We start from the raw sequence: 27,420 nt of genomic DNA, 5'->3' as shown, positions 1-27,420 counted from the left end.
TGCTGCTTCATAAATAAAAAAATCATTTATTATGCCAATGTAATGACTGCCAGGAGCCAACTCTGGGAGTTTAATTCAAAGCTCAAACATGACCGTAGTAACATCATGAATAAATATTTTATCAAAGACTCACAGCTCTTTACAGGAATCCCCTGTGAATACATTTTTTAGAAGCTGGAAAACCTGAGTGAGGATTAATAAACAGCAAGACAGTAATGATCTGCTCCTTGCATTAAAACAGTTGCAGACAAACTCCTGAAATTTAAAGTTGGACCAGAGGCTGTTAAGCAGTAAACCAGCGCCCGAGTGGTCCGTCTCCACAGTCCTCCTCCAGTCCCGCTGCTGTCAGCAGTCGTCCTTTTAACGCTCCACTTGGATTGTGACGCTGGAGAAACCAAACTCGGAGCGCAGGAGCTTTGTTGCCTTCCTGAGAACGATCTGTGAGTCGGCATCTTCTTCTGAGGACACAAATACACGCAACATTGTCTCACAATTATCTTAAACATGCATCATAACGCTAAGATGTATCTTATTCTCAGTCACAGCTGGATGCTGACTCGACTTTTCTTGATGTAAAAACAGGGTGGTTTTTTTATTTATTTTATTTTTGGCTTTCTTCATTTAATCCATAGCACTAATGACAGTTTATTTATTTTCTATTTTGGTCCACTGGTTTTTAGTTTTTACTTGGATTTAGTTCTAATTCATGCTTAACTGGACCTGATTTCAATGAAGATAAGGCTGTGTTCAATGTAACCCAGAGGAAATAAGTACATTTATAACACCATGAAAAGTTGCAGATAAAAAAAAAAAAAGAGAGGCAACAAATATAACCATACTAAAAACAGTTAATACAGAAATAAGTAGGAAGAAAAAGAATACAAATAGAAGCGCTCCTTGTTTCTCTTACAACTCCTTGTCGTCTTAGAGGGGAAAAGTTATGAAGCAGACTGTGCCGATACATGGTGTATTTTTATTACATACTGTACTTGCACATATTAGGTTTTTTATTTTTAACCCCCCACTTGAGTGGCTAGAAGTGGATTTCTTTTATGCCACACCGCATCCATGGAGGAAGACATATATTGGTCCTCTTTAAAATGAAGTAAGCTAAGACAAAAACAAAGTAACAAAGGAGTCAATTACCATATAGCTTACATACTGTTACCATATAACAGTATTGAATTCTGCCAGAGATATCAATTATCAAAATTCAAATTCCTTTTGAACAAAATATGAAGTACTTTTCCCCCATTCCTTTCTTTTGTTATAATAGAAGTCGACAAAAGGTATTAAACTTCAGGAGCTTAATTTGCTGCTGTGCACCATGTCCCCTACACCCAGACTGTGTGTAAAGTCGAGATTAGCAGTATTGGTTTCACCTGTGGCCACGTGGACAGAAAGTAAAGAGTGAGTCATGTTGAGGCTCCACATGTGCAGACTGTGAACACCCACGACTCCTCTCACAGACAGCAGCAGCTCTCTCACAGTGCTGAAGGGGACGCCCTGAGGAACTCCTGCAGAAAACAAACCTGACCCGTGTAAGATGATACATCATACACATGATGTGTAACGTGATACATTGTACACAGACGTGGGAAAGTGTGTTTACCCTCCATCAGGATTCTGAAAACATCCTTTGTGACTGGAAGTGTTGTTCCAAGAACAAGAACCGAGAACAGGAATGTGCAAATCGGATCTGCGGCTTTATATTCAGGCTGTGAGGTATACACAAATCGGATTAAGAACAAATAATAAACCACAGAACAGAGCTTGAATGTTTAAGGTTGCTTTTTTCCTTTCTTCTTTTCAACAAATGCCATAAAAAGATCAAAGCCACCAATGTGCTAGTCTGTCTCTCAATACTTTCTGACCTTATCATTTTTTAAAGGCTAAAACAGCTGGGCACAATAATCAAACAGAACTAAACAATTTGACTATTTTCAGCTGCGGATTTATACACATTCGGTGCTCTGAGTATTGACAGCAGCAGGAAAGTGAATGTGGGATTGACTCAAAATAAACTAGAGTGCACTTTAATCCAGAGATATCATAACTACCAGATGGATTTCCATGAAATCTGGTACAGACATTCATGTTCCCCAGAGGATGAATCGTAATAACCTTGGTGATCTCTAAACTTGTCCTCTAGCGCCTCCATCTGGTCAAAATGTCCTTATGTCCAATACTTTGGTTTGTGAACAAATACCTGCAAAACTAACAACATTCCCATCAGCCCCAGCTGTACTTTGTGTTCAGTGCCAATTAGCAGTTGCTAACATGCTAAATTAAGATGGTGAACATGGTAAACATTAAACTAGCTTAGCATCAGTATATACAAAATGTATCAGATGAAGACATGTTAGCATTTTGCTGCAGAAATGTTAGTTTAGTGTTTTGGCTGACACTGACCCAGAAGTGGATGATGGTGGCAGCCAGCAGGACCCCGACACTTTGCACCAGATCTCCCACCACGTGGATGAAAGCCGCCTTCACGCTGCCGTTGCCGTGATTGCGGCCGTGGCCCTGGCGCTGGCTGCTGGGAAAGCTGTGGCTGTGGCCGTGTGAGGCTCCAGACTGATGGAGGATCAGGACCATCCTAAAAAACAAACAAAGTCAGTATTCAGATTCTTTACTTAAGTACTTTTGGAAAGTGTACTTATAGTAAAATGTACTTATAGTATTAAAAGTAAAAGTACTCAATGCAGAAAAATCCTCACATTTTAGAAACTGGAAATGATCCAAACAGTTCTGTCAATCAACTAAGTGTTTAATCAGCTCATCATTTCAGCTGGACTTGTAGGCCGTTATATTGTTGGGTAGTTTAATGCAATACATCTTAATTTGTAAAGTAACTAAAGCTGTCAGACTAATGTAGTGGAGTGAAAAGTACAATATCTCTGAAATGTAGCAGAGTAGAAGTAGAAAGTGGCAAGAAAAGACAAGTAAAGTACAAATACCTCAATATTTGTACTTAAGTTCATGTACTTACATTCCCCCACTGCTATTATCTGCACCAAACAAAAAGCAAACAAGCCCCTGATACTCACAGGACGTTGGCCCCCACTGCACAGCCGGAGGTTAGGAGCATGATCTGACTGTCGATGTCGTAGTCTCCATCAGTGATCCTCTGAATGGCTGTTATGACCAGCGCCGCGGTCACCGCCCAGATAGACCCAACTGACAGCAACATGCCCAGAATCTCTGCTCAACACCACATCTCAGTCAGGAAAAAATGAGTCAATTATATAAGGCTACAAATACTGATAAGCTATATTATTTATGATACAATTCTCTAAAAGCAGACTTTGATAAATGACACATTCAAAGAAAAGCAGGGCAAAATAATCACATGCAAATACATACATCCATAATCAGTATTTTATTGTTATTAAATGTAATAATTATATTTAGGAAGCAGTTTATAAACTATGACAGAATATGCAAAGTCACCTCAATATTAAACTGAGTTTAACTGAGGGACAGTCTGAAGAAGTGTGGTATGAAAAGAGCTTTATTTAGCACCAAAACTTAAATCATCTAAAGAAAATCCTAAAATATACAGCACTTATTAAACCAGTAGCTTGAACATTAAAACCCTGAGATCATGAATCCAAGTGCACCCAAATTCTGACACCAAAGACAAAGACACCAAAAATAAGTCTTTTTTTTTTTTTTTTTTTTTTTTTTTTTTCATTTTACAAGTTTGTAGTATTTTCAATATTTCATCTATCAATTTTTATATTTTACTATAGAAACTTTGTCAGCTCAAAGATGTTTCAATCCCTTCTCCACACTGCCACAAATATTCTGAGATTGGGAAATACTGACTACTATATATATATATATATATATATATATATATATATATATAGGCCTTATAAGTCAAATTTATTCAAATATGCTGAATCTAAAAATACTTGACTGAGCATATACGTTATCCTGTAGCTGTAAAATGTAAACTCCCCGGGGTTGGGTCTAAAAAAAAGTGTCCCCAATGGTCGCTACAACGTCGTCGTTCTCGTACTTGATGTACAAATATAAGCTTGATGCTGATCTTCTCGTCTCATTCTCAGAAAGAAAGCAACTAAGTGAAATGTCAAACTATTCCTTTAGAAGGAATGTCTCGTCCAACCAACAGTTGTTATCGATCTCACCTGCTCGATGCCACCCAAATGTCATGGTGTGTGTGTGAGGCCTGGATGAGATCCACAGAGAGAAGATGCTGATCCCGATGCTGCCAACGTCAGTCAGAAGATGTGCTGCATCTGTCATGATGGCCAGACTGCGAGCAGCGTATCCACCTGCACAGAACAACAAGGTGTGTGTGTGTGTGTGTGTGTGTGTGTGTGTGTGTGTGTGTGTGTGTGTGTGTGTGTGTGTGTGTGTGTGTGTGTGTGTGTGAACTGAATTAAGGGGATGGTTGTGTACCAGGTAAAGACATGACATCTCTTATATTTTTTTTTATTTGTGGTATTGTAACCAAAATACATACTGAAGGTGACATTTTACAGTGTAAAAATAAACTTGTCAGTGCTCTCTGGTTGATAAACTATGTCATCGTGACTGTTAGGGTGAGCAGTTCCCACTGGGGATCGATAAAAAGTAGTCTTCAGTAGCCTACTTCCTCCTTTTGTTTTGGCTGGCTGGTAGTGGGCGGGGCTTATCAATTAACCGCAGGTGCTCAGAGTTAATAAGATGATTGAGTCTCGGCGGGCCCATGGGCTTGCCGGGCTGAGGAGAGACTCTTGTCGCGATATCACCGATGTTGTGTGTGGCTCGCGACACATGAAGAGACATTAGATTTTTGAGCACTTTTGACTGTGGCATTGAAGCCCTAACGCCTTTTATTACCAGCTTTGTTTTCTTTACCGACCAACGACTGTAACAAAAACTTGAGCCGAATACGGGGCTGGTCGCTTGTGTGGAGCTGCTGACGGAATTGGTTGAGGTCGCGGTTCCAGGTTTTCCAGGTTCCAGGTTTTCCAGGTTCCAGGTTTTCCAGGTAAGCCCCACTCAAACCACTGTCAGCCATCCTTCCCTTTGCTAGCACACTTGGAATGAATTGTTAGCCTAGACATCTTAAGAGCCTTTTTGAGTCGTAGGCTACCTAACAGTGACACTGTTTCTAAAAAGCTTGAATAAAAAATAAAATAAAAATTATATATATATATATATATATATATATATATATATATATATATATATATATATATTTTTTTTTTTTTTATATATATAAAAACGGTGCAGATGTTCTCTTAATACATCCATGGTGCAGATAGATCTGCAATAAGCACAACGTTCCACCTCCGGGATTGCTCCAGTGCTGCTGGAAATTCCGCCGGATGTCCCTCTTTTGGGCCAGATTAATGAGGACTATGGCTAACTGCTCCTCAGATCTCTGCAGGGTAAATCCAAGGGGGTAAGCAAGCCTCCGCAAAGCGTAGCTCCTACGGAGACATTTTTATGCTAATAAGGCATCACCTGCCGTAAGCATCCCATTGACTGCCATTCATTTTGGCATCACTTTGACAGCGAATAACTTTACATCTGAAACGTTTAAAGACTTAATTTGTCGATTGTTTATTTCTGAAGAAACCCGATGTATAAAAGGCTCCATTACCTTGTACCTCACGTTATGGCTCCGTAGCAGACGTTTCTGTAAAAATAGGCTAACGATTGTGTCATAACCACGCGACTTACTGTCGCACAGTAGAGGAATTACCGTATAGTACAGGAGAATTGCAGGCAGTTTCGACTTACATGAGCTGTTTAAGTTTTATTTACTAATGTTAACTAGCATTTTAGTTAGCAATAATTAGCCTGTGCCTGTGTTATCTCCTTACATATACCTACACTCTCCGTCTGCAAGATTGGGAATGATTGAGATTTCTCTTGGCACAGCTACCAGAAGACTTCCAACTTTCAGACACGTTGCTCACATCACATCTACCTCGTCAAACTCAGTTGGAGGCTGCGCAGTAACGCTCAGCGCTCACTGGAAAAAAGTGCTTCTAATATCCTTCACTGGTCTCCGTGGGAAGTCTACGGCGTCGCTTTGTCCATTTAATTTTACTGTCTATGGGTAAATCCAGACAGCTACCTAGACCATCTGTCCTAAGTTTTCTGTTGCGCGACTAAAACATCTTTTGAACGTACACATGTTCCACCAAAACAAGTTCCTTCCCGAGGCTATTTTGCATCGGCACCACGGCCCCGTCCGGCACTTAGCGCAGCCTAGATGGTGATTGGCGTTTTTCTCTCCTCCCGGAATGTTGTGTGTACTAGCCAGACCAGAGATGGTTTAGAAGATCTCATTTATAGAGGATCTTTGGCCAGACCCTGCTTGGAAGGTCTGGAAATGTGAGACTAGCAATTAGGTGAAATTGGCTTATATATATATATATATATATATATATATATATATATATATATATATATATATATATATATTTTTATATTGTTCCTTTTGGTAGTCTCCTCTACACAAGTGATCATATCTTTTAAGTTTACTTTTCTTAGATCTAATGATTGTAGTTTGTCCGCAGTGGACTTCTTTAGCAAGTTCTGTCTTTAAAGCTACATTGTGTAATTTTTTTAGTTGATTCTTAGCAAAAAAAAACTTTGTTCTTTCACAAAGATGTGCTCATTCATGTGTAATTACTTCCAACTAATCAAAAGTATTCTCGTAAGAGTAGAATGTGACATTCTGAATCATTCAGAATACATAGGAGCGACTCGCTCAAATGACGGCAGCCATGTAGCGCCTCAATCTTTAAAATACATTAGCCAAAGAGGGACATACCTCCGCATTTCGCATTTCGCCCTCTCAGAATTAAAACGACAACGCGACAGGCAAAGCAACAAGACCAAAGTTAATATTGGAGTGGCTAGAACAGCTGCGTGTAAACGATGGAGAGAGCTAATTTCGGGTTCGGCCACCGTAGGAGGAAGGGCTAGAAAGTAATACTCAGTTAGTTGTCCTATACAATTTCACCGCTAGATGGGAGAAATTCTTACACAATGTAGCTTTAAGCTTAACCCTAAAACCCTCTGCCTAATATCTGCACCTAAGTCTTCTACAAACCTAGGGAAAGCACTGTAAATGTAGTAGTGTAGATATATTAAAGGAGCAGAAAATAGTAGTACTGTCAAAGTACCTCAAATTAAGCACAGTACTTGTGACTTTGTCCTGAAGCTATTTACAAATCAACCAGGATCCCTTTTTATTTCCCAGCTGCTCAAATAATCACACTTACAATTATTGACAGAATTAAGGGTAATTCGGGATACATTCAGTCACAAAGTTTCTGATACAATAGTGGGAGGTTGAAATCAATAAGTTATGACGATTCTTTTATTTTATTTTTTTCATCTTACCAATCACCTCTCCGGTCATAAAGACGAGGCTGACGGCGCAGGCCATGAAAAGCTTCCTTCTGGCCAACCGTCTGTGGTCACTTTCAGCCGCCGACATCGAGTCGGTCTCCTGGCAGAGCCGGTCGGGCTGCCACAGGCCGTCCATGCTGGAGCCATCTTCACTGGACTCAGACAGAGAGTCTGAACGTCTGTCCTCTGGAGGACTCGTCCTGAGTAGAGAGAACTAAACCTTAAAGGTACACTGGGTAGGAATTTCTCCCATCTAGCGGTGAAATTGTATTTTGCATTCGAACGACTAGTGCTCTCTAGCGCCTCGCTTTTTCAAATGTGTGTTGCAACTGTGGTAGCGGTTACGTACCAAGAAGCCATGACAACATGTCTTCCAATTTTCGCTTTTTTGGCGACGAGGATTCCTTCTCCCGTGGCTTGGCAATATGCCGGGGCAGCGACAAGCGCCTCTCACTGATCTCCTTCTCGGTTTCAGCTGGTTTCAGTCACGTGACGCTGGCTCTGAACGAAAACGCGTTGTGGATTAGCTAGACAGGTCGGCTAGTGCTTTATGTCCCTCTCAGCGATTTATAGTTTTTCAAAATAGCAGAACGACATGGAAGCCTCCTTGGACTTGCCCGTCCAACGTAAACGCAGATAAGAAATTCTTCGCTTACGGGGATAAGCCAGATCATTGGCAGCGGGAATTTTACACCAATGAGGACATATTTATGAATGAAGACATTGATTTTCGCTAATAAAATACTACACAGTGTACCTTTTTAAGATAGTTTGAGGGATTTAAATAAATTAAATCTGTGCTTAGCTTATATGATTGGATAAAAAGAATGAAAACATACCATCTAAGAGCCTCCAAATGAGTCTCCATCAGATGTTTCTCTGAATCCGTTGAAAACTCCATACCTTCAGAGGCTCGTTTTAAGGTAAACTAATGTTAAGGTGAAGCTTGACAACTGGCCACCTGCTCCGACATGTGTTTTCTCTCAGAGGTGGAGCACAACAGGAGCCAATGGCAGGTGACTGAGCTCAGACGTGCTGGTCACTGACAGCAAACTGTTCAAATTACAAGACAACTTTCAGACATCCAGTCTCAGCAGTTTATTTGATCCATAAACAATACAATTTACAGAAACAACCATGGAAAAGTTGAAAGAATGGGGAAAATACCTAAACGATGTTGAGATGATAAAATATACAATTTTTCTTTTTATCGTTTAATCAAAATCATTCAGACCTGAAGAAAAAAAATAAAACACAATCCAACTAAAATGTTTTCAGTCACTTTTGTTCAGTTTTTGTCAAGTATACAAAACTGACTTTTACATACATTTCTGGGATTGTTTCGTCAAAATTCTAAAAACATATGCACACATACTATTTAGGTTTGTACCAAATGCACAAACCCAACATTCCTACACCCAGCAGAGCTAAAAAATATAATACAAACATGAAAGATGACATCATTTATGGCGTTATATTAATATACACTCAGTTTGTCATAAAACTTCCAATCAAAAATATACCTCTGAATTTACACAGAAAACATGATTCCCGTATTTCACGGCACACACCGGCAATAAATCATCTCACACACTCCAGAGATTATTGTCTTTGACACATCTGAGAAATTTCATCTGCAATAAATCGAATCATTAAGTCATCTCGATGTCGAGTGAAGTTGGGTTAAGCGTCAAGTGTAGGGAGAGTGTTTTTCAGAAAATACCTGACAATTTGTGGGAGCTTTATCAGTACCTTAACAAGTATTCACCCCCTTGTTTGTTTTTCTTGAGGTCACCTTCTGTGCAAGTACAGCGAACTAACCAACAGTACTACTAATACCTAGCAGTACTAGTAGGGGTGCAAGATACATCGACTCAATATCACGTTGCACAATATAACGAAAGTGTCGCAATAAGTACACAATTTTCTTTTTTGTGGAGAACTACGTCCCGTCTGTGTGGCTTAGTTGGTCGATTTAGAGCCCGCTTGAAACGCTATAATGCTCATGTTTCATTGGCCAGTTACCGTGCCACTTGTACATGTTAGTGCACGTCAGCGACACAGGTCCACTACCTGACCAACCCTATGGAGCGTACCACGTGTGTGCATATTTCGACAGTAAGTGAAGAAATAGACAACAAAACGGAACGAATCAGAAGCAAAAGAAAAGTTGTGTCCTGTTCGCTTTATATATTTTATATTGTCCAACCAGTAAAACATGTCCTGTTCTGTAGACATGGTCCTTATTTATTTATTCATGTTGTACCAGTCCAATATGACAGTACTATTAAGAACTAATTAAATATATTGGGAAATACGCTTATTCGCTTTCTTTACGAGCATTGGATGAGAAGATGGCACCACTCTGATGTCTGTGTGTTAGGTTAATATGGAGCTGGAGCCAGGAGACAATTACTTTAGACTATAAAGACTGGAAACTGGGAGGAACAGCTAGCTTTCGAAAGGTAACAAACTCTGCCTATGAAAACCTCAAAACAAACAACATACGTGTTAATTAGTGACATTTTCTGGTGCGCTAGAGCACCAGAAAATTAGTGGTTCGAAAAAGGAAGTTATGTGCTGGAACTATTTAACAAATAATGTATCTATCTACCCAGTACTTTTGTAGTGCGCCTGCAACTACAACAAGTTGAAAAACATTTCAGTGACAACAGAAAGTTAGCATCAAAGCTTTTTTTTTTTTTTTTTTTTTTTTTTTTTTAAAACCAGGCTAGCTTTTTCTGCTTCCAGTCTTTATGCTAATCTAGGTTAATCACCTCCTGGCTCCAGCTTCATATTTAATGCCAGGTTCATGTCCTATCAGTTATTCAAAACTACCCATTTCAGCCTTGTAAATGCTGTTCAAGTCAAACCTAGTCATTTATACAAAATGAACACCAGATTTATATCTAATTTGGCATCTAACTACATGGAAGTGTCTAAAAATCAAGCAAAATCAACAAAGCCTTTTGTTCAAACCCAACTTTATGAATCGGGGTGCTATATTGTCAACTGTCAAGAACTTCAAGTTGTCAAATGTGAAAATCTCATCTAATTGCCGGATAGTGACTAAGCGTTTCTCACAAAATGTTGAATAATTCCTGTATTGCCTGTCAGCATCACTTTATTTATTCTAATTGTGCTATTTACAAGCTGTTGAATACACAAGTGGACATCCAAACATTTTAAATACACGGTTTGGTTTAATCACAATATAATGTACATCATTTCAATAAGCCCTTTATTTTATTTCTACAATATGTGCAGTATGACTCAACGCTTAAATCTCCGAGTGGTTGGCTTTTAATAATCGGGAACCTTGCTATTAAGTTGCATTTTAAAAATATCTCAGACAGTCGTGGCAGCCTTAGGATTTTAAACTGACGTTAAAAGTGCACATGAAGAAAAAAATATTCCAGAGCTTTGATTTGCATGGCTTGTCAGGTCACTGAAATGCAGTCCCAATACCACCTTTTAAAAAAAAAAAAAAGTTTAAAAAATAAATAGATTGGATCAAAGACAAACCCACTGGCACTAGAGCGAATATGGCACTATCGAATCGCTGCTTAGTTAATTTTAAACAAACGCCTTGGAGATGAATGTTTTCTGCATGTCAGCCACATTCAAACCCAACATGTATACTCATCATCTTTCAAAAAGATCATTGCAGCGCTGATGGCGATGTGGATTTCTCAGGACTCCTCTCCCTTGGTTCCCAAGGCGCCGTTGGTTGCATGAGGCTGAATCACAATGGGTGCATTTTCACCTACAGGTGTGGAAAAAAAAAAGTGAAGTTTTAACGTTCTTATACTTGTAATTATTCCTCAGCATAAACCGCAAAACAGAGTAGTTTGTTTCAAATGGAAGAAAATGTATGTTAAGACATAGCAAACCACGACCACATTTAAAATGCTGCTTACATGTTGATGAATCAGTAATATTAATCCCATAATGTAATATTACACCAACATTTTGCAGTCTAATAAGTACATCTTGCTCCTAATACTTCTATACAAATGAATGCAGAACTTTTACTTGAGTATGACTACTAATATATTGTTAGTCAGTGATTTCAATAGGTCTCCCAGCACTGGCCTGTGGTATAGGATTTATAATGGTGAACAAACTCTTCCAACGAAAAAAGTAACTAAAGAACCATGTTCTACTATGACAAGTACAGAGACATATTCTCAATAACCTTACATTAGTTAATATATTATACAGCATTGAGGAGCAGGAGAGCAGAGCAAATGTTAAAACAAACTAGCTTAAGAGAAAGGGGGGGAAAAACTGCACAAAAAGCCTTAAATCCATAAAATTGTTTTTAGTGCAGTCACTTAAATCAGTAGTTCTGATAAGACATCTTTTTGGCTTATAACCCTTGTGTTGTCCTTCGGGTCCAGGTGACCCGAAAAACTAAACAAGGGCTATGTACTTCCGTTTACTTTGTTGAGAGTAAGTAAGTAAGTCTCTTGTTAAGTAAGTAAAGTTCATTTCTAGAACACATTTAAATACAGTTTAAGCTGACCAAAATGCTGTTCAAACGAACACTAAGGTGCTGTATTAACCCTTGTTTTGTCCTTCGGGTCAACGGGACCCGAAGGACAACACACAAGGGATAAACATTTCCACAGTTAACAGAAGACCGGTTGATTAGTTTAATAATTAACAATTTATAACTGTGTGGCTCCTTTGAAATGATCTAACTTCAAGATTGACAACCACTGCTCTTGATAATTAGGGTTAGCATTTTAGTACACTGTTTTACCCTCTGTGCTCATTGATAATATTATCCAGTCATCCAAGTGTAAGCAAGCACAGTTATTAATAAGCCACAGGGGACACGGGTCATAAACAAATAATGGCTTAATAACAGCAATCCTGCAGAACTTGAAGGAATGTTAGTATGTAATTTGGCAAACGCACATTCCACGCCTGGAGCTAGAGGTGTTAGAAGGTGCCAAAACATGAATCCCTCCACGAGGACATGCTGCTTCATTTTCTGCCATATTAGTGAATTAGCTCAGAACAGCAGTCAGCTGAAGGACAGGTGAACTTTACCTGATGGGGTGACACCATTATCTGAAGTGCCAGGGCTCGGCTGAATAACTATTACATGGTCTCCTGCTGTGAAACAAAGTGTAAATGTCAAACTATTCCTTTAAATCTCTACCAGGCTTAATTTCACTATAAAAAGCGCTCTAACCAAACACCAAGTCTGAAAAATAGGTTTTTGTTCAAAATCTAGGAACTTCAAATTGTTCCTAAAATTACAGAGTTACATAGCCATCTTTATTCACTCTCCAGCAATGTATTATTTCCATGACTGAATTAATTACAATAGACCATTCAGTTAAAACACACAACAAAAAAGCTTTTGTGAAAACGGCATTAAGTACTTCCTAATTTAGACACTGGATGCATCCAATTTATCAAAATGGCATTTTCCTGTCATGTGACGACTCATCCTTCCACAGAAAGTAAGTGATCGAAATGTATTAATGAAATACAAACCGATGAAGCTTTTATCCTTTTGACAAGCTTTGCTGTAAAATAATTACAAACTGCTCAGGAAACATGATAGTGCTGTGTGCAGTTAGCTGATGTGTGGTGAGCGTTCTGGCGTCGTAAGGCGTTGTATGGCTGCCGTGCATCACCCAGGTGGGTGCTACACATTAGTGGTGTTAGAGCAGTCCCCACCCCCCCCCCCAAATGCGCTTTGAGTGTCTATGATAAAGCGCTATATAAATGTAATAAATAATGATAGTGCTGTGTGCAGTTAACTGACTGTCTCATTAAAGGATTTTCAGTTATTTGGGGCCACTGATGTTGAATGCTGCCTTTTGCAGTGCAAATACTGCATTTGAATGTATATTTCAACAAAGCAAGTATCCACGATAAACCCCATTAGAAAATGATTTTGAAATACTAAGTGAAAAAACTGCTTTTAGTTTTAGTGTAACTTTTACATGCACTCTGATGTAACAGGCACCATCTAGACAACATGTGATGGCCCTTATGTGAGCAGCTGGAAGATATCCTTTACGAGCTGAAGTAAATCCAAAAGAACAAAGTTCCTCACCTGGATTCTGTTCTTTGATCTCTGCCTCGAGGTCCTCTGGGTCCATATAGGTAAAGTCTTCCCCGTCTGCTGGCTTTTTACACTTCCCACAGCAGAAACAGCAGCAGCAGCAACAGCAGCAGCCGGTGAAAAAGCAGCAGCACACCACAAGGGTCTGAACACAAAGGAAAGGGAATCAATGTCAGTATGTATGTCATAGTTGTATGCAGACATTTACTACATCTCAACAATACAAAATAAAATTAACTAAATGAAGGCAGTTAAAATATAGAAAAAGCTAGATTACATTTTCAGTCAGACGTTCACTCAATTTTCAGACTTTCGAAACCACATTGGCCCTCACCTTGAACCAGCACTTGGACATGAGGAAGTAGTATTTGACACTCTCATCCCCAAACTGCTCAGCCACATAGAGGCCCATGGATCCATACTCGTCGTAGATCTTCCGTTTGTTCTCATCACTGAGGATGGAGTTGGCATTGTTGATCTCTTTGAATGTGTCAGCAGCTTCTGGGTTGTCCGGGTTCTTATCGGGGTGATGCCTTAACGCCAGTTTCCTGAAAACAAGTGAGAATACCACTCTTAGTCAGACTATGCAACTGTCCTTGATGCCACTCCAGTGGATGTTAAAAGGATTGTCGTCATTCACAACAACCAGATAATACAAACCAGTCTAACCACAAGAGTTGTACATAGGGGACTCACATTCCTTTTAAAGTACAAAAACTAACAGTAAACGTATATGGTTACAATCAGTAAACATGCTCTAACATCTTATTAGAATAAGTCATTTGTATGCCTGTATATTGTTAAAAAATATATATATGGTACGAGAAGGTGTTCTGGAAAAAAAAGTTACAACCTTTTTTTAAAGCAAAATAGATGTTCAACTCAAATCGAACAACATATTTAGACTAATGAGATTGGTCAATAAAATGTCTAAATTCCATATATACAGCACAAATCCAGTACAAGTTAATAGTTAACAAGTACTGCATGAACTCCAAAGCTCTGAAAATTGCAGCCTTGTGTAACCAATATGCAGTGCAAATTTGATTTCTTTTTTGCACCCATTTATAGAATAGAACAAAACAACGCACATACAGCCATGAATTCCAAGGGTTTACTCAATGCTAAATGAACTGATGAATTTATCTTTATGAACATACCTGTATGCCTTCTTTATTTCTTCTGGAGATGCTCCTTTCTCCAGCCCCAGGAGTTTGTACAAGCTGTCTCCTGCTGTTGACATTTTACGCTGAGGTCTGTTTGGGTCCTGCATGTTTCAGGATTTGGCGGCTGGGACATAAAAAACAAACAAATGGAGTAAGACCTTTTAATGGCTAATAAGCTCGGCGAGGAAGTAAATAAACCACAACAAACGAGAAGTAAAGCATGCTGGGAGTCCACCACCGCCCATAATATTAATTTTATAACTAGAGTTACTTAGCTACAGGACTTAACTCCAATATTCAATTACGTTTAACGTTACTTCACTTAATGTTAAACCCTGCGGGGTAACGTTTAAGCAGAGACGGTTTAGAATAAAGGAGCTTTTGGTTTTAGTCACGACAAAAAGCTAACTGATTTAGCTAACTTTAGCATGAGGAGGAAGTTATACGTTAAATCTTACGTACTGGACGTATAAATATCGTTGTTTTTGCCCGAATCATAGAGTCCGAAAAGTGTTCGTGGATTGTCCTAAAGTTTGTTCCATGTAGTGAAGCTGATAGTACTCAGTTTCCTCTATACAAACGTCTCTCCTCATGGAGGAAAACTTCAACAGCGAAGAGCTAAGCAGGAAGCTTTAAAGAGCTAAGCAGGAAGCTTAAGACAGGAAGCAAGCCTTTCACGTCATCGTTCAGTTTGCTGCGTGCGCGGCTGCGTTTAAAATACGCAGAATTTGAATGTATTTAATAAATAACGAAATAAGGGTTTACTTTATAAGTATTAATATAATTTATATTAAGTGTTTTGTGCACTACTGAATGTGTGTAATTACTTTGCTAATACCAGTGGTGGAATGTAACTTTGCTCAAGTACCGTAACGTACAATTTTGAGGTACTTGAGTATTTCTATTTTATGCAACTTTATACTTCTACTTCTTCAAGCCAATGTTGTACTTTTGACTCCACTTAATTTACCTTAAGTTACTTTGCAGATGTAGATTCATACAAAAATATAAATAAACTAATACATTATGGTGAATTAGTATGAATATTCAGCAGTTTATACAGTAGTTGAAATTTGTCCCACCTTTAAAATCCAAAGATTCAAAGTCCAAAATGTAAAGGGTTCCTCCTCTGAGGAGGAGCATTTTAGTAACCACCACACTTTTATAAAGAAGGTAAAATATGATTTATGGGAAATTTGGAATTGTAAGCATACTACTGGTTAAAATTGTTATGCATTGTTTGCAAAAAAATTGTTGTAGACATAATACAACTGCACATGCTACAGTGTGCCATTTGATTATGTTTGACAGGAGAATAGCTATGCTTTTACCGCAGGTTTCTTTTAATGGTTTTCTGGTGTGGTTCTGTAATATTTAGTAAAATATGTTATAGTATTTGTATGATATCAGTGAAGAGGAGTCAGTGTTGGTCTCTTTAATCCAGCAAAAACACAATATGGATAATAAACAGTAGTGGTTATGGTTAATCATGACACTACAGAAGAGACAGCAATGTAAAATTAAAAATCATCTTTGGACTATTGGTGGTTAAGGCATATTTGAAATCACTATCAATATTTGTGTTAGACAAATAGTTTTCAAATGACATAGATCAAATGTACTTCAGAGCAATTACATTTCTGTTAATATTACTGCAGCTGTGCATCACTGAGTATCCTGATTCTGAGGAATCACATTAATGACAATCTTCCCCGTGTTCTTGTTGGCCTCCATGTGCCTGTGAGCTTCTGCGATGTCCTCCAGGTTGAACGTGCTGTCAATCACTGGCTTCAAGGATGCGGGCTGTTCTGAGAAACACGGTAACACTCGGTGTGAGAAAGCCTTCACCAGGTCTGCTTTGTACTGTGAAAAGAAAAATGCAAAGCAAGTTACAGACATGTAAATACAAGAGATGTTTCAGCACTGTCGACATGAGTCAGCATGAATTCTCACCTGAAGGCTGCGAGAGCGGAGGAGGCTGCAGAGCAAGTGGCCTCGCTTAGAGAGCAGTTTGCCCAGCAGATCTCCTTCGACCGCCCTGCCTCCCATGGTGCCGTACAGCACCCACCTGCCGTCGGTGGCTAAAGAGCTCACATTTTGCTCCCAGTTACACCCACCAATGCAGTCAAGGATGACGTTTGCTCCCTTGCCTGTGAAAAAAACCCAGTAATTAGTGACACAACTGAGTTGTGCAGAATATTTAATCTGCATTTGACTCTTAACTCTGACTCTTAATTTGGTTTTATTTTAATTCTCATCAGTGATATACCCATATGTTACATTAATTATTTGAAACATAATCAAGAGTTCTGTATACCTTTTATGTCTGGTGGTAATTTGTATTTTCCTTACTGTCAGACTATTGAAAAGAACAAAACCAACAATGAATTGATCTTTAACAGTAAGTAGTATCTGTGTAGTCAAAGTCTGATATATTTTATTCCTCTTTACCCTAGTGCTCCATTGTTGTTCAAGAACTACTGAATACACATAAATGAGCCACATAATGATGTATATTGGACGAAATGTTCCTTCATTATGAACTCTGGTGCTGTTTATTTTGACTCATTCCCAAATACAGTCCTTCTGCAGGTAATACTCAAGCACCAAATGTGTATTAATCCACAGCTGAAAATAGTCCACAACAAATTCACAATTTCTTCCTGTTTGCCCAGCTGTTTTAGGGAACTACTTAGCTTTTAAAAAAAATAAATTAAACTATATATTTGTGACTTTGGCACAGTGGCAGTAGGGAAGTTACAAGTATTTAGAGATAAACTAACACATTGTTGGTTTTAGGCGTTTCATGGGATTTGTTGACAGTAAGAAAAATATATAATAATCACTTAAAGCTTAGACATGTAGCCATCTCTATTCTATTTTTTTATTCCAACTTTTTAAACATGTCTTTGTTCACCAAATATTCTCTGGTGTACATTTCCATAACAAAAATAAGAACTATTAGTTACAGCTGCACAGAAAATCCAATGAAAAGTGTATAACACTGACATATTGTGTGGGATCACTGCAATAAGAACAATAAAAAAAATATTACAATTAATGCTTAGCAGAAGATTAGCCCTGTCTTCTGCAGCATAGTGAACCGTCTACACAGCTACACAATTCACCTCCTGTAAAGTCATGCACTCCCTGTGCAAAGCTCTCTTCTTTGTAATTAAACCCAGCTGCTGCTCCCAGAGCCTCAGCCATCTTGAGTTTTTCTGGGCTCCCTGCAGTAACGACGGGCACGGCACCAAACAGACGAACCAGCTGAACAGCAGCTGTTCCCACTCCGCTGGCTCCAGCATGAGCCAGAACTACTTCACCCTCCTTCACCTGAGCTGTGGCAGAGAAGACAGGTGGCAACAAGAATTTAATATATTTAATATTTCCCCCCTTGTTAATTATAGAGAGGGAACAGGCAGGGAAAAGGTTGTATAAAGTGAAGTGGTAACTAATAGAAAATAATACTTTACCATCTTTAATTGTTTGGATAAACTTGTAGTTTCAGATAATGTATTGCATTAGTTTTAAGTTAACCAGATGAGTACGTTTACATGCACACCAATATTCCACTATTATTTTGAATATGACAATATTCTGAATTTGATACAGGTCATCTAAACAGCATATTCCGGTTGGATATTCCGAATAAGGCCTTTTTCAGAATATAGCATTTTCAGATTAAGATGTGTTATTCGGGTTTTAGAGGCATTCTTTGGACATGCATACAGCGCATTTGGAATATGCGTCTCAATCGGGGTTTACGGCCTCTTGCCTGTTTACGGCTTATGGTCAGCTCTGTGTGTTGCTATGGTTGCTGTACACAAATCAACCAGCCAACGGTTTGCAAGGCTGCAGACCCAAAAAGGAGAAACACAGCTACTTTTAAATATTATCAAAGACTTGGATATCAACAGTTTTTGGATATGTGCACACATAGATACGTTGACCTTTTCGAGAAGCTGGTTGAAGGAGTGAAAGAGGGACGCTGTGTTCGCACGGTCCAACAAGTCTGCCACCGTTGGTAAACTTTGAAAACGATCGTATTTTGCACGGCTACATGTAAATGGGAATATTAGTGGAATATTCACTCTCATTAGCCATGTAAACAGCTTCATCGTCTTTTTCGGAATAAGGTCAAAAAATAGAATATTATGTGCATGTAAACATAGTCAGTGAGATGGCATATTTTTGTACCTATGAAAACCAGTAGCTGAAAAGCAGTGAGCCAGGCCTCTGGGATCGCAGCAGCCTGGCAGAGAGTGAGATTAGGGGGAACGGGCATGAGAAGCTCCTCGGGCACAGAAACATATTCTGCATATCCTCCTCCAGAGAGCAAGGCCATGACCCTGTCATCTGGCCTCCAACCTCCTTTCACCCCTGGGCCCAGAGTATCCACAGTGCCAGCCACCTCCAGGCCTATAATGTCACTCTCACCTGGAGGAGGAGGGTACAGTCCTCGCCTCTGTGGAAACAGAAAAATAGGATTGCACTTGACTTAATTGTAATTGTTTCAAAATATAAAAATGTCGTCACATGAAGTTAAATAACCACATTTAGCAGGACAATAGATATGTTAAGCACAGAGACTGTAGTAATCTTATGCTTTGTAAGAATTGCATTATACCTGCAGTAAGTCCGCCCTGTTGAGGGCAGTTGCATGAACTTTAATCAGGACTTCTCCACCTTTGGGCTGAGGTCTCGAGACAGTTCGCAGCAGCAAATTCTCTGGTCCTCCTGGTACGTCAACACACACTGCACGCATCATCTTGGCAAAGCTAGAGCAACACTTGTGCCAGGCCTGTAAAGGGAAAATAGAAAAATATGTTTAAATACTAAAATTAAACAAATGCTTGCCTTGTTAGCTTAAAGCTGGTTGACAACTGAAGCAATATAACCTATAGTCATTTTATACAAGCAATTTTTATTTTGGCTGTTTCAAACACTCACTGTCTGGTAGGTGTTTCTGAGTAAAACTCTTCCAGTGTGCAGGATATGATGCATTTATAGCGGCAGCAGTGGCAACTGTAATTTAAGAAAAGCAAACGTAGGCAGGAATTATCAACAGCAACCATACTTGAACAGATCAAGAGCATCTGTTCTTACAGAAAATAAGTTATATCCTTATTTATAACTAAGTGATCCCTGGGAAATGGAGGGATTGACTGAAAAATGCACATCTGTTTATAGATCCCATCCCAAAAAGATCTTTCTGCACCTTTTCTTTCATCTTAAAAACCACAAGAACACAAATGTCACAAAAACATGTGTCATTGCCATGCCGATAGCTTGACATATCTGTCTCTGCCATTTCTGGAGAAAAGCTAATATTTTTGAGAGAAAAAATCTCTTGTGTTACCGACAAGAATATATGCAATTATAAAAAAAATATTTTGTGTGTAGTAGTGTAGTTCCTCTTTAAGTGAAATCTCATCAAATCTGCATGGGCACACATAGACAAAACGTTCTGCAAAGCTAAATGAGGTCATACAAAATGTGTTGTTTTTGTTGGTATTATTCTATAATATATATTATTTCATAATTTAGCTAGGTAAAAACACCTTTTAAAGAATGGACATGAAAAAAAAAATTTGGGCCATTTTGCTTTCCATACAGGTACAAATCATAAACATGTAGCTATAGCTACCAGCTTCACTGCGTAGGGAACATGGGTGCAAATAATAACAAAACTATTAAGGAGAAGAAGCAGAGGGAAAACGGAAGAATAGAGAAGAGGAAACAGTTGTAATAGTAAAGTAGTTCAGTATTGATATGACGGAGGGTCAATGAACTTCCATCATTACGTTATACAGGAATGAGCATAGGGATGAGCCGATACGTAACGCGCCTGCGCTGTGATGTCAAAACTTTTCAGCCCTTAAGACTAAAGAATCTTCGATTAAAGTGTCTAAAGTGGTAGATAGACTACAACAGCTTGATTAAGTTACATTAAGCCATCAGTAGAAGAAGAAAATGCAGCAGTTTATAGTTTACGGTAGCTGCTTATTTGACAGTGAATCGATCTGCTACCTAGCCGAAATTGTGATAAAACATTAATAACGTGAACTTACCAGACAGCGATGTCAACAGTTGATCAACTCTGAGATGACTGTGTGAGGTTTTGGGAAGTGTAGTTGTGGTGCCATCATCCAGACTCTGCTCCGGTTTGGCGCGGGAGGGATCAAACCAGCAAAGGGGCCGGCTGTCTGTCTTCCACATGACGAGGCATTTTAAAGGAATAGGTCTACTGGACAATAAAAGCTGGTTTTCTTAGGTTGCTAAGGCCATTGTACTTAAATGTGACTGTTTTCTGGCAAAACAAGTAAAAGGGAAATTATGGGATTCATCCTCTGTCAGATCCTGGCAGTGTGGAGAACGGGGCTGCCACCACCCAGCAAACATTGGTCCGACGGCAACGTTGTGTCCCTGGCCAAAAATAGTCGCGTAGGACGGCATAAATCGGTAAAAAGATGTTACACAGAACATTTCCTAAAAATGCATTCAGATACATTTGAACATGTCAACAGTTCTGTGAGGTTGCATGTATAATTGTTATTTTTTTCTTTTAGCTACGTGTACTTCAACATATACCATGTTGTGAAAAGTGGACGTCCACTAAGTGACGTCCTTTACACGTGCATTTATAGTCCATCATGCCCCTCTATGAAATCAATTGTGATAAAGCTGCGCTAAACCCTTGCATGGTTAATACTGCAATAATTAATTTAATTCGCCAAGTTTTTAAAAGGTTGTGAAGACGTCCACTGACGTCCTTTACACGTCTATAGTCAAGGCTGTGGATAGTCGTCCACTGACGTCTTTTACACGTCTAGTCAAGCAAAAGAGAAAAAGAAACACGATTTGTATACAAAGTACATTTACTTTATGTTGTTTAAATAAATTATAATTACACAGTGCCCAGTGTGGTTAAGTGATTGCAAAGCCACTGCATTTTAGTCATTATTTCAACCTGTTGTACCTGATGTATTCTTTGTTTTTTGTTTTTAAATGAATGTATGCATACATGTAAAACATAAATATATCCGGTCACCATTTATGTCGGAGTTGGATGTAATCATTGACATATATAACATGTAATTGCCATTGACATGGAAACTGCTGCCAAGATGTAGTAACAAAATCCCGCGATAGGATAGATTATCTCGCGAGATGTTAACGCGTTCTCCCCATAGACTCCGGAGCCAGTAACTTGAACGTTGAACAACCACGAAGAGAGGAGGAATTGAGTTGTATCGATAATATTATTAAAAATCTACTGTTGGGTAAGTACATTTTGTAAAATTAGATTAACGTGCTTGAGTTTTACTTGTTTGACATGAATGAACCGAAAGAAATGATGCCCACATTGTCAACTGAAATGTACTGAGTTTGGCTAAAATTAGCTAGCTAGCAAACGTTAGTAGGCTAAAAGTTAATTTGAACTTATACAACGGTATACCATAGTATTAAGTATGTTTAATGTTACAGTCAAAGGTGTGAAAGTGTATGTTTTAACATTGCATGCAATTGCTACGCTGCACTGTACTGTTAATCGTGATTTTTTTTTTTACCTTATTTGGTTATTTTTTCTAAGGTGAAGTAATCCTACATTTTTTTTCATAGAATGGGTTAGGGATATATATATTGATTTTAGCTTTTTCTAACTCAGTTTCATTCATGAAACTGGTGCAAAATCTTGTTTCATTTTTTTTTTTTTATTTAGTTATAGGACCATAAAAACATTTCGACAATAATTCAATGTAATTTTTTTCCTACTATTTGTTTTGTTTATTATTGTAATATTCTCTTCCCTCAGATGCTGTGAAGAGGTGGAGCCCAAATTCAACTGAATCAGAAATTGATGCGGCTATGGTGGAACACTTGAAACATGCTCCAGGAAGAGTGTGGGGTTATAACAAATAACTTTCCTGGTGGAAATGATGTTGCAAAAAGTTGCTACACAAAGGGAGATATTTGTGACTGTTGTGAGTGTTATTGAACTGAACTAAATTAACGGAATTGAGCTAAAACTGAATTTGTTTTGTAATGAACACGTTTTTCCTGTTTCCCGGGTGAATCTGTATTGTATAAACCGTAAAATAAATAAATGTGATTTGGAATTTTGTGGCTTTGTAGTTCATCCCGTTATCTTTATGATCATTTGTAATGAACTACTAAAATGAAAATAAGAACAGTTTATTTTACAGTGTCCTTGTTACATGTAGTTACTGTAATAACTATAAATTATGCATAATTACATGCAACAAACCTTAACCCTATATTCAGATGCAATTAATTATATTAAGAACTTAAATGTATAAGTAAAGTGTTGTTTGATCTACACGTGATTATAACGTGTTATAGACGTTCAGGTATGACTCGACCGATTTTGGACCTTTTTATAACCTTTGTCAAGTTTAGATGTGTAAACGTCAAGATCGCCGTTCACGATTTAACACAATGGGTGTATGATTGTTTAATATGCAGGCTTATAGCTTACACTTATGCAGAAACACACCTTATAAACATCCAGAAGAAGACTAATTCTGGAGTCCAGGGACGGGCAGAAAAGACGTGGAATTCACGGCCAGAAAAGACGTGGAATTCACGGCCAAGTGACGTCAAAGACGTCGGTTCAACTTTCATTTTGGAACTATTTTTCAACCATGACGGGACGTCTCGGACGGACGTCTTTTCAACGGTGATTAAACGTCCAAATGTTTGCTGGGCAGTGGCAATAGAGGGCGCTGGGGAGCCGCCCCCATCAAAATTCCATAAATATAAATGTATACAAAAATGATATAAAAGTGAAATAAAAAATGAAAAATAAAATAGTTTACTCATAACTGGTAGTAAGAGCCTCAGCATTTAATACAAACTGGCTTTAATCGGTTAACTATTTCTACGTTTCAATATGTTTCCTCCGGTTTCTTGGCTGCAGCATAGGGCTGCAGGGACGCCGGCCAAATGGATGTGTATGTGAGTCCTTAAAGGTGCAATATGTAATATTGTATGTAATACTGGCAGCTAGCAGTTAAAATAGTTACTGCACTACCAATTCAAAATACTGGAGAGTCGTTTCCCCCGCCCCCTCCTGCCCAGACTCGAAGTTCACGGGGGTTGCCAGGCTGAGACCGCAGCATTCACAACAATGTTGCTAGACGATTTTCTCACATAGCCAAACATTACTCCACAGCACAGCGGAGTAGCTAACGGTAGATGCTAGTCTCACATAGCCAGACATTACTCCACAGCACAGCGGAGTAGCTAACGGTAGATGCTAGTCTCACATAGCCAGACATTACTCCACAGCACAGCGGAGTAGCTAACGTTAGATGCTAGTCTCACATAGCCAGACATTACTCCACAGCACAGCGGAGTAGCTAACGTTAGATGCTGGCTAAATTGACAGTCATAAAAGCCCGTGCTCACGCGGAGCTCTGTAACCAACTGACAGACACACTTTTTTGGCTTAAAATGACAGTATGAACCGCTAAAAACACAACAACCTCACTGTCCTCTCCACACGCCAGTCAGGCACACTTCCTCGGCTTAGAATTACAATACGAAACGCTAAAAATACCACTACCTTGCCGACGGAACACACTTCATTGGCTTAGAATCGCTAAACGCACTGCAAACTCACAGTCCTCTCTTTCCGATTTACAGCCCCCCTCTCGTGGCTTAAAATAACTCACCGTTGTCGGCTCCAGCTGCTGAAGAGGCTACACACTGTAAACCGCCATGGGTTGCTTGCCTGGTCCTCCCGGTAACGTTAACAGTTAGCAGGGTTAGCATGGCGGCGTTAGCCAGGACCAGTCGGGATCACTTTACTGGTTGTCCCAATTGTTTTTGCGAGTAACCAACTCGGGTACTCTAGCTATATAATTCAATGTGAGTACACAAATGTTGAAATGACAAAAAATGCCCATCCCTAGTAGCTGTGATAAATTAGCCTGAAGCTAATGCTTACCTGTTCAGGAGAAAATAAGCCAACTCTGCATCCTTTTGGGATCTAAGCTGTCTCCATCTTTCAAATACATCTCCAATATTTACCAGGGGGTTGTTACGTCTCTGGTCACACAACTGTTAGAAACATGTGGTTTTCTTTTTTTATGTCATGTAGAAATCTATCTCCGTTGATCCTGTTCGTTTGTTTGCTGCTTTTATGGCTGTACTACCGTTACAGCTGTAGCGTGCTGGGTTTACGTTTTTACAGGTATATCTGGCAACCCGGCCTGCCTCTCAAACTGGGCCGTTGATAACAACACACAGATCAAAACATAAACATAAATTCCGTCACGGAATGTAAATTTAAAAAAAAATACTGACATTAGTTGTCAGAAAAGATAGTATTTCAGTTTAACATGTTTCCTTAATATCTGATGAGGCATTGGTGTCATTTTTGGATTTATTACAGTACAAATATTACATATTGGACCTTTAAACTTTCGGCCAGCATGTGACCTGAAGCTGGTCTCTAATTGGTTTCTTAGAAATTCTACTCCGGACGCACCTCGCTGCGTCCCTGGCGAATCAGAATTGGAGACATGTTATTTTATCCAATCTGATTGGTTCTCAACACCTGTCATTCAACTCTTCCCCCGGCCGCTACTGGAGAGAGAAGGTGGACACAATAGTAGCGCCAGCAGGTACCTCTTGTGTTGCTGAAATTGTCTTACCACTTTGATTAAAGTAGGAAACTAGCAACAATAAACAAGGAGAGATTCGTGAAAGAGAAGTTATACAACGTCGTGGAGCTGCCGACCCCGTCCAAACGGCGTGTGAATTGAATATTCCGGTGAGTCATCTTAGCTGCTAGCTAGCTAACAGCAAATTACTAGTATCGGTGTTGATAACCTTGAGAATTGTTGCTTGATTTGTGTTTTAAAGACAGTCGAAATTAGCTACTAACCTGATGAACCTGATAAAAGGGTATGGTTAATATTGAAATTGTTGTTGTAAATTTTAAGTTAGCTGTTGGTTAATTCAGCTAGACACGTGTGTTTTCCGTCCTTTAGTTGTGACTGCTATGTTTTCTATAAGCTAGTCAATTAAGATGGACAAATAACATTGAGTTTAAGCTAAAATGTTTAAGTGAAATGTGGTTAAAATGTGTAGTATGTAAGAATATGTTGTATCTTGAGGAGAAACACAAGTGAACTGTTACGATGGACAACTGAGTGATTATTCTTAACGTTTTGTGCAGGCTGTTTTTTTGGTGAGACAGAACTGTGCTGCTCAAGTCACCGCCGTCATACTGCATCCTGGGTTTCATCTTCATCACCACCATCTTCTTACCGCTCACTAGACCTTCGACATCATCATCTCCACTACTCACAGGATTTTCACGTCGTTTCCCTACTCTATTCTCTGAGGAGCCAGGATGGACAGTTTTACCTGCTAAGGGTGGTGGTAGGAACTTGAGTGCACTCAAACTAATGAAATAGGGTTGAAAACAGACTGATTTAGTATTCCCCTGGTTATCTCTATGAAATAAGAGATCTCAGTTTTTGGTTAATTTGGTTTTAAATTTTTATTTTCTTTGTCAGGTTTTTGATATTTAAGTTGTGGTTTGAGTACATTGGGTTTGAACCTAATTGGCCTATCTACCAAACTGATTTTGATTACCATACTGAATCATTTAGTTTAGCCATGCTAGACTTCTGGTAAAAGATTATTTTGCATAATCTCAAGTTTTAAAGTAGAGATGTTCCGATACCAGTACCGGTATCGGCTCCGATACTGCCTAAAAACGCTGGTATCGGTATCGGGAAGTACTGGAGTTTATGCACCGATCCGATACCACGTAATAAAGCCCTAAAGAAAATCTACATTAAAGTAGTTTATTTATGTTCTTTTTCCGTTATAACTGACTGTCAAACTGGAGAATAAAAGAAAGTTCTGTGGCATTCATTGTTTGTGTTTGTTCATGTTTCACAAAGAGTTTAACCTGAGCCAGACCGACAACAAAGATAGAAATCACATCCATACAGGGATAGTAGTATACAGCTGTTAAAACATAATGAAATATATGACACTCTGGTATCGGATCGGTACTTGGTATCGGCCGATACGCAAGTTCAGGTATCGGAATCGGTATCGGGAAGCAAAAAAGTGGAATCGGGCCATCTCTATTTTAAAGTAGTACTGGTCGTGGGTGCAATTTGTTTCATACCCAAGCTACGAGTTAAATGAAGACAGGAACAAAAATAACCCTACAGTTGAGTCAAGTTACTCTGTTGTGAGTTAAAAAAACTCAGTGAGTCACTATCTTATGTTTGTAACTTGAATCTTGAAAGCTCTTTTTAAATACATAGTTGTTTAAATAAAGTTGTGTTGGTTGTTTTGCCCAGTTTCAAAGTACTGCTTTGTATTTATTTGCCCCCACCCACCACCAAAAATAAGTGCCCCCCCAAAAATAATTATCACCAGCTGCCACTATATTAAAAAAAATATCAAAAATGAAAGATATAACATGTTATATCTTTCATTTTTTTATATTTTTTTTCCATTTATCCTTTGATTCCATTCAACATCAGCTAACAGTACAAAATGCCTATTAGTTCCCAGAGCTCACATCAACTTCTTCAAATATCTAATTTTGTTCAACCAGCAGTCCAAAAGAGTTTCATTATTATCACAGAAGACAAAGAAAACAAGGAGATTCACATTTAAGAAGCTGGAACCAGACTTTTTTGGTTGTTCAAAAACAGCTTGAATGATTAGTTATCAAAATAGTTGCAGATGAACAAGTAATCAATTGTGAAT

The 27,420-nt window shown here is 38.8% G+C and overlaps 3 protein-coding genes across 7 annotated transcripts; all 3 read right to left on the bottom strand.

The window, feature by feature from the left end:
• Positions 1 to 6: 6 nt before the first annotated feature.
• LOC114546717 (zinc transporter 2) lies at positions 7 to 5,661 on the bottom strand. 3 transcript variants are annotated; one of them, XM_028565713.1, is made up of 7 exons: positions 5,624 to 5,661; positions 4,158 to 4,304; positions 3,051 to 3,204; positions 2,413 to 2,599; positions 1,613 to 1,718; positions 1,383 to 1,517; positions 7 to 458 (listed from the first exon to the last, which is right to left on the bottom strand). In XM_028565713.1, exons 2-7 carry the CDS (start codon positions 4,273 to 4,275, stop codon positions 361 to 363), a joined length of 798 nt encoding a protein of 265 aa, XP_028421514.1. In that variant the 5' UTR covers positions 4,276 to 4,304; positions 5,624 to 5,661; the 3' UTR covers positions 7 to 360. The 3 variants fall into 3 exon arrangements, with proteins under 3 accessions (XP_028421514.1, XP_028421515.1, XP_028421516.1); XM_028565714.1 differs by lacking the exon at positions 5,624 to 5,661 and adding an exon at positions 4,496 to 4,582; XM_028565715.1 differs by lacking the exon at positions 7 to 458 and adding an exon at positions 998 to 1,110.
• A 4,835-nt stretch (positions 5,662 to 10,496) lies between these two features.
• On the bottom strand, positions 10,497 to 15,312 carry dnajc5gb (DnaJ (Hsp40) homolog, subfamily C, member 5 gamma b). 3 transcript variants are annotated; one of them, XM_028566664.1, is made up of 6 exons: positions 15,109 to 15,312; positions 14,641 to 14,770; positions 13,815 to 14,028; positions 13,472 to 13,625; positions 12,451 to 12,516; positions 10,497 to 11,155 (listed from the first exon to the last, which is right to left on the bottom strand). In XM_028566664.1, exons 2-6 carry the CDS (start codon positions 14,751 to 14,753, stop codon positions 11,082 to 11,084), a joined length of 621 nt encoding a protein of 206 aa, XP_028422465.1. In that variant the 5' UTR covers positions 14,754 to 14,770; positions 15,109 to 15,312; the 3' UTR covers positions 10,497 to 11,081. The 3 variants fall into 3 exon arrangements, with proteins under 3 accessions (XP_028422465.1, XP_028422466.1, XP_028422467.1); XM_028566665.1 differs by having other exon boundaries at positions 12,451 to 12,513; XM_028566666.1 differs by lacking the exon at positions 12,451 to 12,516.
• Positions 15,313 to 16,058: 746 nt separating this feature from the next.
• tp53i3 (tumor protein p53 inducible protein 3) lies at positions 16,059 to 21,106 on the bottom strand. Its single transcript, XM_028565978.1, has 7 exons — positions 20,721 to 21,106; positions 19,600 to 19,674; positions 19,277 to 19,450; positions 18,847 to 19,114; positions 17,775 to 17,987; positions 16,600 to 16,796; positions 16,059 to 16,509 (listed from the first exon to the last, which is right to left on the bottom strand). The coding sequence occupies exons 2-7, from the start codon at positions 19,651 to 19,653 to the stop codon at positions 16,312 to 16,314; spliced, it is 1,104 nt and encodes a 367-aa protein (XP_028421779.1). The 5' UTR covers positions 19,654 to 19,674; positions 20,721 to 21,106; the 3' UTR covers positions 16,059 to 16,311.
• Positions 21,107 to 27,420: the final 6,314 nt, after the last annotated feature.

The sequence above is a fragment of the Perca flavescens genome, chromosome 20, assembly GCF_004354835.1.
Source record: "Perca flavescens isolate YP-PL-M2 chromosome 20, PFLA_1.0, whole genome shotgun sequence".
NCBI lineage: Eukaryota > Metazoa > Chordata > Actinopteri > Perciformes > Percidae > Perca > Perca flavescens.
This window is presented reverse-complemented; position numbering and strand designations above follow the sequence as displayed.